At 51.6% G+C, this 16295-nt stretch overlaps 1 protein-coding gene across 8 annotated transcripts in view; it reads right to left on the reverse strand.

Annotated features, from left to right (window-relative positions):
* The window catches only part of shroom2a (shroom family member 2a), a 334620-nt gene that overhangs the window by 90068 nt on the left and 228257 nt on the right, over positions 1–16295 (reverse strand). For 2 of the 8 annotated variants that reach the window (XM_038802581.1, XM_038802579.1), the window contains exon 1: positions 12163–12464. The exons of 4 other annotated variants lie outside the window; for them this stretch is intronic. In XM_038802581.1, coding sequence (XP_038658509.1) covers positions 12163–12188 — 26 coding nt within the window. In that variant the 5' untranslated portion in view covers positions 12189–12464. Of the gene's footprint in view, positions 1–12151; positions 12465–16295 lie in introns of those variants that run through there. 2 more of the 8 variants (XM_038802583.1, XM_038802580.1) reach the window with 1 other exon arrangement.

Consider the following 16295-nt stretch of genomic DNA (forward strand, 5'->3'; position numbering starts at 1 on the left):
CGGCTGGCATGGACTGGGAAGTTGCAGTCGGTCGAGGAGGGGAGTCTCATCCGCTGCTTGCAGATTATTGCCAGATTCAGTCCCATGGCTCCTGGGATCACACTTGGAGGCTGCATAGTTTGTCTGGTACACTTACCCTCTGCTCACCGTATTTGCTGGAGGAATAATTGGCTGCCCGGCTGCTGGGATGTTGGTTCTGATTTCAGAGGCTGTTTTTTGCTGTGAAAGTCAGACTCCCTGCAGCTTATGAGTAAATTTGAACCATAAGTGCCACCTCCCTGCCCCAATCATTGACCAACACAACAGTGTCAATATTTACTGCCCAAATAAAAACTCTAGGAGACCTTGTGTGCTCTCCTCGGAAATGGGCCTCCAAACCCCTGGGGTTGATCAGCCAGCCCCGCTCTCAGTTGGTATGGTACCTGACCCAGGCAACAAACTACACACAACCATTATGTCCTCCCATAATGCACTACAAAGCTTATGACAGACAATGGGTTGTTGCTGCTTCATGAGCCGTAGAAATATTGTGAAACCAGCTTAGGAATGGGCTATTTCTACACACCCGTGAAAGGATCAGCAAGCCTGGCCGCATTTACACCCAAAAACTGCCAAGCCGGTTCCAGCTCGTTCAGCAGATTGCTTGAAGGACTAATCCCGGATAAGTCGCTGTAGACAGCTCGCTGTCACTGTCCAAACCTGCAAATCCACACCAAAGTTAAAAGGAAAGAACGATGCTGGTAAATCCTTTGTTTACATGAGGGCCGGAGTAGGGATGTGGGGCACTTGCTGCGACAGCTCAGTCACATGGTCCACAAAATGAGAGAGTTTTAACTGTGAATGAACCGAGACTGAGGGAAGGGAGAAATCCTAGCAATGCAATGTCACGGCTCCGAGTCTGAACACTGTGGGTTCAAATCCGCACCGGAGACAAAATGTTATCTGGCAGGGCAGTACGGAGGGAGCACTGCACCGTCATTCTGAGGGGAGGTTGTGAAAAGTACTATGTAAGTGCGAGAATTTGTTTTGTTTTTCAAAAAATTGATAATAGCCTCAGGTTTCAGTTTGCCATTCGTCAGTCTTTCGATGATGGTGGGTCATTCAAGTGCAGCCACCATTTTGGTTTGTCTTTGAGGCCATCAAAAATGGATGCAAAAGCCAACTTGTGGCCATGGCAAAAATTGGACGAATTTGCTGCCTCTTGGTAGAGTGCCTTGTGTCCCGAGTGCACCCAAAAAGTGGACCCATGTCCCTCAAAAAGACAGGTTGGGAAAGTGTAGGCTCAGAATTCTAAACCTGCAGTACACAAAGCTTCCGACCAAGAACACAAAAAAGACCACACACTCTCTGGTACAATAAAGGGAAGTTTCCAGCCAGATCATCCTTCAAGAATAATGAAATTAAGTGTAGCAGATACCATTGGTGGTGGATTACCCACATCACTGCCTCACCCTGGACTGTTTTTCTTAAGAACCATTCTCAGCATGGTGGCGCAGTGGTTAGCACTGTTGCCTCGTGGCGCCGTGGTCCAGGGTTCGACCTCAGGCCCGGGTCACCGTCCATGTGGTGCTTGCACATTCTCCCCGTGTCTGCATGGGCCTCAGCCCCACAGCCAAAAACATGTGGAGCATAGGGGGATTGGCCACGCTAAATTGCCCCTTAATTGGAAAAAAACGAATTGGGTACTCTATATTTATTTTTAAAAAAGAACCGTTCTCAATCACACAGGAAGAAGAATTCACTTGCCCAATATAACATTGGCAATGCAGGAACAGGAAGAACCCACTCAGCCCCTCAAAACTGCACCGCCATTCAATTGGATCATATCCGATGCTTTCCACAACCTAATTCTCCAGCCTTTGTTCCACTTCCTTTGATAATCTTAACCAACAACAATCTATCATGTCCCCACCATGCACTGCAAACTGTTCCAAGTATTTATCCTAAAAAAAATCTGGAGTGGCCATGAAGCTTCTGAACTGTAAAATGTCAACTGGTTCAGGCATGTCCTTTAGGGACGGAAATCTACTGATCTTACCCCAGCCTGGCCCTGCAGGTGACTCCAGTCTTTCACCGGCACAGTCGATTCCTAATGGCTTTCTTAGCGGCCAAACAAGCCACTCGACTGAACAAAAACCATTCCAAAGGATCACCACACAGCTTGAAATGGTTGAAGGTGGTGTCCCACTGTCACCAATCTCAGAGGACACGAGAGAGATGGGGTGATTAGTGTCACGTTTGCCAATGGTGCTCACATCGGGACAATTCATTTTCAATTATTCTAGAGCTTTGGGGGTTGGGGAAGAGGATCTTTTAGCCTTTTACCTCTTTGATGCAGCAATCCTCAATCAGACAACCAAGATCAGTTAGGATCAGCTTGGGATAGCTGCAAATTCATCAGTGTGTGTGTGTATACAGCTTGGAATACGGAAAGCTCAGACTCATTGCCCCGCCCAACATCCCCACCCCCGACAACCCCATCCTGTCACTGAGAGACCTCCACCCCCAACATCCCCATCCTGTCACTGAGAGACCCCCACCCCCAACAACCCCATCCTGTCACTCAGAGATCCCCTCCCCCAACAACCCCATCCAGTTATTGGGAGACCCCCTCCCCCAACAACCCCATCCAGTTATTGGGAGACCCCCACCCCCGACATCCCCATCCTGCCACTGAGACCCCCTCCCCCAACAACCCATAGAGTTATTGGGAGACCCCCACCCCCGACATCCCCATCCTGTTATTGAGAGACCCCCACCCCGACATCCACATCCTGTCACTGAGAGACCCCCACCCCGACATCCCTATCCTGCCACTGAGACCCCCACCCCCGACATCCCCATCCTGTTATTGAGAGACCCCCACCCCGACATCCACATCCTGTCACTGAGAGACCCCCACCCCGGCATCCCTATCCTGCCACTGAGACCCCCTCCCCCAACAACCCCATCCAGTTATTGGGAGACCCCCACCCCCGACATCCCCATCCTATTATTGAGAGACCCCCCACCCCGACATCCACATCCTGTCACTGAGAGACCCCCACCCCGACATCCCCATCCTGTCACTGAGAGACCCCCACCCCCAACATCCCCATCCTGTCACTGAGAGACCCCCCACCCCCGACATCCCCATCCTGTTATTGAGACACCCCCACCCCGACCTCCCCACCCGGTCACTGAAAGACCCCCACCCCGACATCCCCATCCTGTCACTGAGAGACCCCCACCCCCAACAATCCCATCCAGTTATTGGGAGACCCCCCTCCCCCAACATCCCCATCCAGTTATTAACAGACCCCTCCCCCAACAATCTCATCCAGTTATTGACAGACCCCATCCCCAACAACCCCATCCAGTTATTGGGAGACCCCCCACCCCAGACATCCCCATCCTGTCACTGAGAGACCCCGCCCCCCACAACCCCATCCCGTCACTGAGAGACCCCACCCCCAACAACCTCATCCTGTCACTCAGAGACCCCCCTCCCCCAACAACCCCATCCTGTCACTGAGAGATCCCCTCCCCCAACAACCCCATCCAGTTATTGGGAGACCCCCTCCCCAATAACCCCATCCAGTTATTGGGAGACCCCCACCCCCGACATCCCAATCCTGTCACTGAGACCCCCTCCCCCAACAACCCCATCTAGTTATTGGGAGACCCCGACCCCCAACATCCCCATCCTGTTATTGAGAGACCCCCCACCCCGACATCCACATCCTGTCACTGAGAGACCCCCACCCCGACATCCCCATCCTGTCACTGAGAGACCCCCACCCCCAACAACCCCATCCTGTTATTGAGAGACCCCCCCCCCGACATCCCCACCCTGTCACTGAGAGACCCCCACCCCCAACAACCCCATCCTGTTATTGAGAGATCCCGCCCCCGACATCCCCATCCTGTTATTGAGAGGCCCCCACCCCGACATCCCCACCCTGTCACTGAGAGACCCCCACCCCGACATCCCCATCCTGTTATTGAGAGACCCCCACCCCGACATCCACATCCTGTCACAGAGACCCCCACCCTGACATCCCCATCCTGTCACTGAGAGACCCCCACCCCCGACATTGGTATCCTGTCACTGAGAGACCCCCCCACCCCCGACATCCCCATCCTGTTATTGAGAGACCCCCACCCCGACATCCCCACCCTGTCACTGAGAGACCCCCACCCCCAACAACCCCATCCAGTTATTGGGAGACCCCCTCCCCCAACAACCCCATCCAGTTATTGATAGACCCCTCCCCCAACAAGTTATTGACAGACCCCACCCCCAACAACCCCATCCAGTTATTGGGAGACCCCCACCCACGACATCCCCATCCTGTCACTGAGAGACCCCCACCCCCGACAACCCCATCCTGTCACTGGGTGACCCCCTCCCCCACAACCCCATCCTGTCACTAAGAGACCCCCACCCTGATATTCCCATCCTGTCACTGAGAGTCCCCACCCTGTCACTGAGAGACCCCCACCCCCAACATCCCCACCCTGTCACTGAGAGACTCCCACCCCCAACATCCCCATCCTGTCACTCAGAGACCCCCTCCCCCAACAACCCCATCCTGTCACTGAGAGATCCCCTCCCCCAACAACCCCATCCAGTTATTGGGAGACCCCCACCCCCGACATCCCCATCCTGTTATTGAGAGACCCCCACCCCGACATCCACATCCTGTCACTGAGAGACCCCCACCCCGACATCCCTATCCTGCCACTGAGACCCCCACCCCCGACATCCCCATCCTGTTATTGAGAGACCCCCACCCCGACATCCACATCCTGTCACTGAGAGACCCCCACCCCGGCATCCCTATCCTGCCACTGAGACCCCCTCCCCCAACAACCCCATCCAGTTATTGGGAGACCCCCACCCCCGACATCCCCATCCTATTATTGAGAGACCCCCCCACCCCGACATCCACATCCTGTCACTGAGAGACCCCCACCCCGACATCCCCATCCTGTCACTGAGAGACCCCCACCCCCAACATCCCCATCCTGTCACTGAGAGACCCCCCACCCCCGACATCCCCATCCTGTTATTGAGACACCCCCACCCCGACCTCCCCACCCGGTCACTGAAAGACCCCTACCCCGACATCCCCATCCTGTCACTGAGAGACCCCCACCCCCAACAATCCCATCCAGTTATTGGGAGACCCCCCCTCCCCCAACATCCCCATCCAGTTATTAACAGACCCCTCCCCCAACAATCTCATCCAGTTATTGACAAACCCCATCCCCAACAACCCCATCCAGTTATTGGGAGACCCCCCACCCCAGACATCCCCATCCTGTCACTGAGAGACCCCGCCCCCCCACAACCCCATCCCGTCACTGAGAGACCCCACCCCCAACAACCTCATCCTGTCACTCAGAGACCCCCCTCCCCCAACAACCCCATCCTGTCACTGAGAGATCCCCTCCCCCAACAACCCCATCCAGTTATTGGGAGACCCCCTCCCCCAATAACCCCATCCAGTTATTGGGAGACCCCCACCCCCGACATCCCAATCCTGTCACTGAGACCCCCTCCCCCAACAACCCCATCTAGTTATTGGGAGACCCCGACCCCCAACATCCCCATCCTGTTATTGAGAGACCCCCCACCCCGACATCCACATCCTGTCACTGAGAGACCCCCACCCCGACATCCCCATCCTGTCACTGAGAGACCCCCACCCCCAACAACCCCATCCTGTTATTGAGAAACCCCCCCCCCCCGACATCCCCACCCTGTCACTGAGAGACCCCCACCCCCAACAACCCCATCCTGTTATTGAGAGATCCCGCCCCCGACATCCCCATCCTGTTATTGAGAGGCCCCCACCCCGACATCCCCACCCTGTCACTGAGAGACCCCCACCCCGACATCCCCATCCTGTTATTGAGAGACCCCCACCCCGACATCCACATCCTGTCACAGAGACCCCCACCCTGACATCCCCATCCTGTCACTGAGAGACCCCCACCCCCGACATTGGTATCCTGTCACTGAGAGACCCCCCACCCCCGACATCCCCATCCTGTTATTGAGAGACCCCCACCCCGACATCCCCACCCTGTCACTGAGAGACCCCCACCCCCAACAACCCCATCCAGTTATTGGGAGACCCCCCCCCCCAACAACCCCATCCAGTTATTGATAGACCCCTCCCCCAACAAGTTATTGACAGACCCACCCCCAACAACCCCATCCAGTTATTGGGAGACCCCCACCCACGACATCCCCATCCTGTCACTGAGAGACCCCCCCCCCCGACAACCCCATCCTGTCACTGGGTGACCCCCTCCCCCACAACCCCATCCTGTCACTAAGAGACCCCCACCCTGATATTCCCATCCTGTCACTGAGAGTCCCCACCCTGTCACTGAGAGACCCCCACCCCCAACATCCCCACCCTGTCACTGAGAGACTCCCACCCCCAACATCCCCATCCTGTCACTCAGAGACCCCCTCCCCCAACAACCCCATCCTGTCACTGAGAGATCCCCTCCCCCAACAACCCCATCCAGTTATTGGGAGACCCCCACACCCGACATCCACATCCTGTCACTGAGAGACCCCCACCCCGACGTCCCCATCCTGTCACTGAGAGACCCCCGCCCCCAACATCCCCATCCTGTCACTGAGAGACCCCCCTCCCCCACAACCCCATCCTGTCACTCAGAGACCCCCTCCCCCAACAGCCCCATCCTGTCACTGAGAGACCCCCACCCCCAATATCCCCACCCTGTCACTGAGAGATCCCCACCCTGACATCCCCATCCTGTCATTGAGAGACCCGCACCCCGACATCCCCACCCGGTCACTGAGAGACCCCCACCCCGACATCCCGTCACTGAGAGACCCCCACCCCCAACAACCCCATCCAGTTATTGGGAGACCCCCTCCCCCAACAACCCCATCCAGTTATTAACAGACCCCTCCCCCAACAATCTCATCCAGTTATTGACAGACCCCACCCCCAACAACCCCATCCAGTTATTGGGAGACCCCCACCCCCGACATCCCCATCCTGTCACTGAGAGGCCCCCCTCCCCCACAACCCCATCCTGTCACTGAGAGACCCCTACCCCAACAACCCCATCCTGTCGCTCAGAGACCCCTCCCCCAACAACCCCATCCTGTCACTGAGAGATCCCCTCCCCCAACAACCCCATCCAGTTATTGGGAGACCCCCTCCCCCAACAACCCCATTCCGTTATTGGGAGACCCCCACCTCCGACATCCCCATCCTGTCACTGAGACCCCCTCGCCCAACAACCCCATCTAGTTTTTGGGAGACCCCCACCCCCGACATCCCCATCCTGTTATTGAGAGACCCCCACCCCGACATCCACATCCTGTCACTGAGAGACCCCCACCCCGACGTCCCCATCCTGTCACTGAGAGACCCCCGCCCCCAACATCCCCATCCTGTCACTGAGAGACCCCCCTCCCCCACAACCCCATCCTGTCACTGAGAGACCCCCACCCTGACATCCCCATCCTGTCACTGAGGGACCCCCACCCCCGACAACCCCATCCTGTCACTGAGATACCCCCACCCCCAACAACCCCATCCTGTCACTGAGAGACCCCCTCCCCCAACAACCCCATCCAGTTATTGGGAGACCCCCTCCCCGAACAACCCCATCTAGTTATTGGGAGACCCCGACATCCCCACCCTGTCACTGAGAGACCCCCACCCTGAAATCCCCATCCTGTCACTGAGAGACCCCCACCCCCAACAACCCCATCCAGTTATTGACAGACCCCTCCCCCAACAACCCCAACCAGTTATTGACAGACCCCTCCCCCAACAACCCCAACCAGTTATTGACAGACCCCACCCCCAACAACCCCATCCAGTTATTGGGAGATCCCCACCCCTGACAACCCCATCCTGTCACTGAGTGACCCCCTCCCCCACAACCCCATCCTGTCACTAAGAGACCCCCACCCTGATATTCCCATCCTGTCACTGAGAGTCCCCATCATGTCACTGAGAGACCCCCACCCAGACACCCCATCCTGTCACTGAGAGACCCCCACCCCCAACAACCCAATCCTGTCACTGAGAGACCCCCTCCCCCACAACCCCATCCTGTTATTGAGAGACCCCCACCTCCGGCAACCCCATCCAGTTATTGACAGACCCCCCCCCCCCCAACAACCCCATCCAGTCACTGAGAGACCCCCCTACCCCCGACAACCCCATCCTACCACTGAGAGACCCCCACCCCCAACAACCCTATCCTGTTATTGAGAGACCCCCACCAATGGCAACCCCATCCTTGCGTTCATATCCTCCATGGTTTTGGCACCCACCATATATCTGTAGCCTTAGATCTGACACCCTCGCCTGCCAAGCTCTCACCTCTTAAAAAAAAATTTCAGAGTACCAATTCATTTTTTCCAATTAAGGGGCAATTTAGCGTGGCCAATTGACCTACCCTGCACATCTTTGGGTTGAAACACGGGGAGAATGTGAAAACTCCACACGGACAGTGACCCAGAGCTGGGATCGAACCTGGGACCTCGGCGCCGTGAGGCAGCAATGCTAAACCACTGTGCCATCGTGCTGCCCCAAGCTCTCACCTCTAACTTCATATGTGACCTCCCTTTCCTTTGTTCCACAATTGGCGGCCGTACCTTCAGTCATTTGAGGCCCACACTCTGGGGTTTCCTTCCTGAACCCTTCCCCTCCTTCATTCTCTCTCTCACTCCCTTCCTTTAAAACCCTCCCTTAGACACATCTTTTCAGCCAGGTTTATAGCCAGCTCTGCTAAGATTTCCTTCTTCAGTTTGATGATGGGGTTTTCCCCGTTAGTCTTTGTATCCCAACCTGTCATAATCTTGTAACATCTCTATCAAATCTGCCCTCCAACTCCTTTGTTCCAATGTCCAACCAAGTCGATCTGTTACCACGGCAATGGGTGTTTTGCACATTTGCACTGGGAGTTTATTATCTTGCATCTTTAATTCTAAGAAGAAAGTACGGTCAAAGAGTGAGAGTGGAGCCAGGATCAGATGGCAGGGGAGGAGGCCAATAATCACTTTGCCAACATCTGTCCCTCTCTTCAACTTCTTCTTCCCTATATCATCATCAAAAAGCTCCACGCCTCCCTCTAACCTCACCATCCTAGTTCCTCTCCCACTCTGCACTATTCATAGTTGAGTAGGGGTATTCATCCCAGGGGTCTTACCAATATTAATCCCTTAACCAGCAGCATCCTGGTCATGAGTGCATGATGGTTTGTGGGATCTTGCCGTGCATAGTCTGATTCTCACACAGTGACCCACACAAAGCCAAATCATGCTCTAATGTGTCTGTGGGCAATGTATTCCCAAAGCCATTAGTGGCATGAGCAAGATTGGGAACATCACATTGCCAGGAGTGTCCGAGTGGAACTGGTGGAGGGGCGTAGCGAGCGAGAATCACACTTGACAGTCATGAGCTCATGACCAGATAATCTGCTGGTTAAGGGATAAATATTGATGACAGCCGAACCTGGGTGCTCAAATGTTGTAGCATGAATAGAGGAAATTATTATTGCTCATTAACCAGATAATGATTTTAAATACTTCAAACATTCATTCGCAGGAGTGAGCCCAGAGTATTGAGCAAAACGCATGACCATCATGTTTACAAAAAGATACAGCAATTCTCACACCACATCATACATGGCTGCAGATGCAACACACTGCTGCAGCCTGAAGGAAACTGTCTTCAAAAGGGATTTGAACCGGTTTACGTGAATGAGAAAGGACATAGCAAATGAAATATAATGTGGAAAGTTATGTACTTTGGTGGGAGGAACAGAGTTGCAGGGTATGTCTCAGATGGTGAGAGATTGAGAAGTGTTGATGTCCAAAGGGACCTGGGTGTCCTTGTTCATAAGTCACAGAAAGCTAACGTGCAGATGCAGAAAGCAATTAGGGAGGTAAATGGTATGTTGGCCTTTACCGCAAGAGCATTTAAATACAGGAATAAAGCTGGCTTGCTGCAATTGTATTAGAACCTTGGTTAGACCCAATCTGAAGTATTGTGGACAGTTTTGGTCTCCTTAGCTAAGGAAATATATACTTGCCATAGGGGGAGTGCAGTGGAGTATCACCAGACTTGATCTGAGATGGTGGCATTGTCTTACGATGGGTGATTGAGGAGACTGGGCCTGTATTCTCTAGAGTTCAGAAGAATGAGAGATGATCCCATTGAAACTTAGAAAATTCTTAAGAGGCTTTACAGGTAGATGCAGAAAGGGCATTCACCATGGTTAAGATGGGGGTCGAGTGCCAGAGACACAGACTCAGAATAAGGAGCAAGAAATTTAGGATCGAGATGAGGAGAAATTTCTTCACACAGAGAGAAGTGAATCTTTGGAATTCTTTAACTCATAAGGTTACAGAAGCTCAGTCATTCAGTATGTTCACCAGGCGGCATGTGGCGCAGTGGTTAGCACTGGAACTGCGGCGCTGAGTTCGCGGGTTCGAATCACGGCACTGTCCGTGTGAAGTTTGCATATTCTCCCCATGTCTGCATGGGCTTCGCCCCCACAACCCAAAGATGTGCAAGACAGGTGGATTGGCCACGCTAAATTGCCCCTTAATTGGTGAAAAAATAATTGGGTACTCTAAATTTTTTTTAAATGAAAAAAAAAAGAGTATGTTCACCGATTGAAAGATTTTGAGATACTCAGGGCATCGAGGCATCTTCAAACAGAGGGTGGTGAGCATCTGTAACGAGCTGCCAGAGGCAGTGGTAGAGGTGGGTACAATTTTGTCCTTTAAAAAGCAGTTAGACAGTTACATGGGCAGGGTGGGTATAGAGGGATATGGGCAGGCAAGTGGGACTAGCTTAGTGATAGAAACTGGGGGGCATGGACAAGCTGGGCCAAAGGGCCTGTTTCCATGCTGTAAACATCTATGACTCTACATGGGAAAGGGTTGGAAAATGACATTAAGGTGGACAATCAACCATGAATGGCCTACTTCTGCTTCTATGGGCAGAATTCTCCCATTTTGTTGAGACTTCGTCTTGTGGTGAGGGCGGGAATGTGGAGTGTTTCCCGCTGCGGAAGCTGGCGGGAAAACACGGCAAATCTTCAGAGCCCAACCTTATTGATTATGCACCCGAGTATTTTGCACCATATTCAGTGGTAGGCAAAGCAGGGTTGGATGGTACTCTGTCGTGTCTGGGTGCCATACTGAAATGGTGCCCAACGTTACTGACTCACTGTTGAAGAAAGAAATGGACCTCCTGAGTATGAAGATGGATCTCCAGGGACATTCTGAGGCTGGAAGATGGACCCCCTCAAGGGTACCGAATTTGGAAGATCCATCTGCAGATGTACACACAATCCACTGCTGTTCCAAGGCTGCCCCCCCCCCCCCAATTCATGCTGGCATTAAACTGATTTCTGGGCCTCCTCATACTATTCTCCCCCCCACGCCCTCAATCAAACCCGCTGGTGGGAATCCTATGATTCTAACAAAGCAAGCTATTCCCATTTTTAAACCTTTAGTTCTGTAACCTAGGCTGATAGGCCAGTGTAGAACTGTCAGAGGGGACTTCTTTCAAGCGAAACCAAGGCCCCGTTTGCCCTCTCAGATGGATGTGAAAGATTCCACGGCACAACTGGAAGATTAGAGGAATTATTTCTGATATCCTGACCAATATTTAATCTAAACCAACATCACTAAAAAACATTCATCACTGCATTACTTTTTGCGGGAGCTTTCTGTGCGCAAATTGTTTGCCGCCCTTAGCTCCTCTGACAACAGCAGCCATACTTTCAGAGAGTACTCGGTTGGTTGTTTGCAATGGCCTGAGATCACAAAAGGCACTATATGAATGCACATCCGTAAACTGCTGTGGGAATAATAGCTACGAGCTGCCCTACAAAGCAATGCCGTGCTTTGGCTGGAAGTTCTGAGGGGTGCACATGCTGAGGGCCTACGCCATTAACCATTTGGTCAAAGGAAGACATGGGGTATAGGGGAAGTATACAGATATCCCAGCAGTGAACAAACAGACTGCAGGCACAAAGGCTACAACCAAGCCAAACACACTCACCAAGATATATCAACAGGATCTGAACTTACCAAATCGGGAAGACACAGGGAGTGACACACTGATTAAAAACACCTCACCTTCCACTTACAGTCCGAGGCAGAAGGACACGGTCATCGGCGGACACCCAAGCGTAAACTGGAAGCTCAAATCACCCCGGCCTGCTGCACATCAAGCCCAGCCTGCAAATTCCTCAGGGCACTTCAGAGAGCAGCAGGAACAATGGAGCTGGAGTGAGCTGGGGTGGGTTTACTGGCTGACTTAGGAGGGGACGCAGCAAACAGCAGGAAGAGCAGTTAGCCTCGGTGCGGAGGCATGCTCGCAGGATGCTCGGGCAGCTAGGCACACGAGCAGGGGATACAACATTCCTCACATAGTCTCTAGCAGTGAACTCCGTTCCTTCCCTCCCTCCCTCCCCTGAACCCCCCCTCCTCAGGTAATGTCTGCTGACCAGTCCCTTCTGATTCCCGCGGCCAGAACTAAGCTGAGCATTAACGACTGGCTCTCTCCGCAGCTCTGATTGTACAGATGTCACACAGGCCTATTCACCCTGTGCCTTTCCTCTGAAACCATGGCAACACGTGTGGCCCACTTAATTAGCAGTTATTGCTTAACAAACAGCTTCCCTTCAGGGAGAAGCTATGGGGTTTTCTACGACCCCCCCCCCGTGCAAGCATTTGCCTCCTTCAAAATTAAACCCATGAAATACAATCATAGGAACACTTGTTTATTTTCCTGATTTTTTTTAAAGACATAAGGGCCAGAGCAGATTAAAAACAGGTTTCTGTCTCTAAAGGACATCAGTAAAACAGTTGGCATTCTAGCTGCAATCCAGCACCTACATGGTCAATTTATCAGTTTTTGTTAAGCTAAATTCAAATTCATAAAATGCCACAATGAGGTTGAATCACGTTTCGGTTTGACATTTTAAAGTCTCATTTGAGATTTACTTTTCGTTTTAGGCAGTTTCCCTTTCAGGGACTGCCTCTTTAATTTGTCCCTCAGTTTATTTGACTCAGTTAATTTGACTTAGTTTACTTGGTCATTTACGTTGATCAAAATAGTCGGGATTTGAACTGGCATTGCCTGGATTCCCAATACAGTAGTTTAACCACTGCACCATGGAATAAAGACTGGATAATGGCGCTTTCGCCCTGGTTGCAGCCCAATGAAGAGGCATAACTTTGAGGATTAAAGGCCATGAGGTTAGGAATGGAAAGCACCTCAGCTGCCCCCCCCCCCCCCCCCCCCACCCCACCCCATTAAAGACGCTTGAGGGAAATGATGTGAGGCCTGCCCGAGGGCATGACACACAGGACGGACAGAGAGACTGAGACTGGTGGTACCTCAGCAAGGGAATTAACAGCAGCAGTCTGCTGTTCAGTGTGCAGGCTCAAGGAAACAGGCAGTTTGGGTGAAGTGGAGAAGAGCTATTCGAGGTGGAAACATCCTCAGAGGACAGCATGTCTTGCCCACTAGTGACTGCCAGTATCTGGTATGGCAGACGGATGGGAATCCAAGGGTCGGCTTACATGGGTTGGTGGGTTGGTTTCACATCAGGAAACAAGAGGTAGAACATTAGTTAGTGATGTAGTCAGCGACTTGGAAAGACAAAGGATTAGGAATAGAACGGGCACATGGGTGTCTTTGGGTTGGCATGGACAAGGTGGGCTGAATGGCCCCCTTCTGTGCTGTATCATTTCTATGGTTCTAAGAGGCCACACTTAAGAGTCTAAATAACCCTCATCAGTTAGCTATTTGATTGTGGCAACATCACAAATAATCCTGACAGTGTTACCACCTCCTGGGCGCAGGTATCATTGTTAGCCAATCATGATCCAAACATAGATACATAGAAGATAGGAGCAGGAGGAGGCCTTTTGGCCCTTCGAGCCTGCTCCACCATTCATCACGATCATAGCGGATCATCCAACTCAATAGCCTAATCCTGCTTTCTCCCCATAGCCTTTGATCCCATTCTCCCCAAGTACTATATCCAGTCTCCTCTTGAGTTTTTTGCATCAACTATGTCCTGTGGTATAGGACACACTCTTTGTGTGAAGAAACTCTCCTTGTTTCTGTCCGAAATGGTTTACCCTGAATTCTCAGGCTGTGACCTCTGGTTCTGGACACACCTATCATTGGTAACAACTTCCCTGCAAAAACCCTGTCTAGTCCTGTTAGAATTTTATAAGTCTCGATGAGATCCCCCCTCATTCTTCTGAACTCCAGCAGGAACAATCCCAACCTAGTCAATCTCTCCTCATATGACAGACCCACCATCCCTGGAATCAGTCTGGTAAACCTTCGCTGCATTCCCTCGAGAGTAGGAACATCTTCCTCAGAGAAGGAGACCAAAACTGCACACAATACTCCAAGTGTGACCTCAGCAAGGCCCTATACAATTGCAGCAACACATCCCTGCTTCTATACTCGAAACCTCTCGCAATGAAGGCCAACAGACCATTAGCCTTCTTTACCGCCTGCTGCACTTGCATGCTTACCTTCAGCGAATGGTGCACAAGGACACCCAGGTCCCACTGCACACTCCCCTCTCCCAATTTACAACCATTCAGGTAGTAATCTGCCTTCCTGTTTTTGCTTCCAAAATGAATAACCTCACACATATCCAAATTATACTGCATCTGCCATTGGTTTGCCCACTCGCCCAACCTGTCCAGATCTTGCTGTAGGATCCCTGCATTCTCGTTACAATTCACCCTCCCACCTAATTTGGTATCGTCTGCAAACTTTGAGATGTTACATTTTGTTCCCTCATCCAAATCATTAATATATATTATGAATAGCTGGGGTCCCAGCACCGATCCCTGTGGTACCCCACTGGTTACTGCCTGCCAATTTGAAAAGGACCCATTAAACCCTACTCTTTGTTTCCTCTCTGCCAACCAGTTTTCTATCTACATCAGTACATTTCCCCCAATCCCATGCACTTTAATTTTGCACAATAATCCCTTATGCAGGACTTTGTCAAACGCCTTTTGAAAGTCCAAATATACCACATCGACTGGCTCCCCCTTGTCGACTGTACTCATTACCTCTTCAAAGAATTCCAACAGATTTGTCAAGCATGATTTTCCCTTCATAAATCCATACTGACTCTGACTGATTCTGACGTTATGAATTTGCCATTCCCTGGCCAGGGAGTACTGAGGCCAAAGTTGATCACCCAAAATGCTTCCCTTAGCTGAGAATCAGATGACAGCACAGATTATGATAGGGTCTAAGAATATTTCTCATTCAATCAGGAATGTTTTCGAACTCGACAAAACTAATTTTACACCGCACAGAACTTCTGTCAAATTCACAGTTAGAGGTGAAAAAACAGCTCCAACTCTTTGCCGTCCCGTTTGTTGATATTTTTATGCACCATCCATGGCTCAGTCATTACCACCTTCACCTCCCAAGTCAACTGAATTGAAGCCAGGAGTTTTGAACCCACAATCTAGGCTGACACTCCAGTGCAGCACTGAAGGTGCACTACACTGTTGGGAGGTTCTGTCTTTCAGATGAACCGTTAATCCAAGGCCCCCATCTGCCCTCTTCGGTGCCCATACACAGTCCCACGGCACTATCTGAAGAGGAGCAGGGTGGTGTCACAGCTAATTTCTATCCCTCAATCATCCGCCAAAGCCAATTACCTGGTCACCAACTGGTGTTGGTGAGGTCTTGCTGTGCAGCAAATTGCCTGCCACATTTCCTGCATTACAACAGGGAGGACCATTCAAAAATGTTCCATTAGCCATGAGGGACTATAGGAACATCCTGAGGTTGTGAAAGGCACATTAGCAATGACAATTCTTTCCTTAAACAATGAAACCTTGTTAATAACATAGGAAATTATAACATGGAGGTCAAGAGAACAGGCCTTTCAATAGTCAACATCCACAAAGCAATGAAGGTTTCAATATAGCACACATCTTTTCCTTCCCTCAAACAACAAATAAATCGATGGGAAATTGCAACCTGAATAGGGATACAGATATTAGTTTATGAGCAAACAGGGCCAGAATATTATATACTTCGGGAGATCAAAAAGACTTTGAAACAAGGCGGCATGTGGCACAGTGGTTAGCGGGTTCAAATCCCGGCCTTGGGTCACTGTCCGTGTGGAGTTTGCACATTCTCCCCATGGGTTTCGCCCCCACAAACCAAAGATGTGTAGGTTAGGTGGATTGGACACGCTAAATTGCCCCTTAATTGGAA

The sequence above is a fragment of the Scyliorhinus canicula genome, chromosome 7, assembly GCF_902713615.1.
Source record: "Scyliorhinus canicula chromosome 7, sScyCan1.1, whole genome shotgun sequence".
In the NCBI taxonomy this organism is placed as follows: domain Eukaryota; kingdom Metazoa; phylum Chordata; class Chondrichthyes; order Carcharhiniformes; family Scyliorhinidae; genus Scyliorhinus; species Scyliorhinus canicula.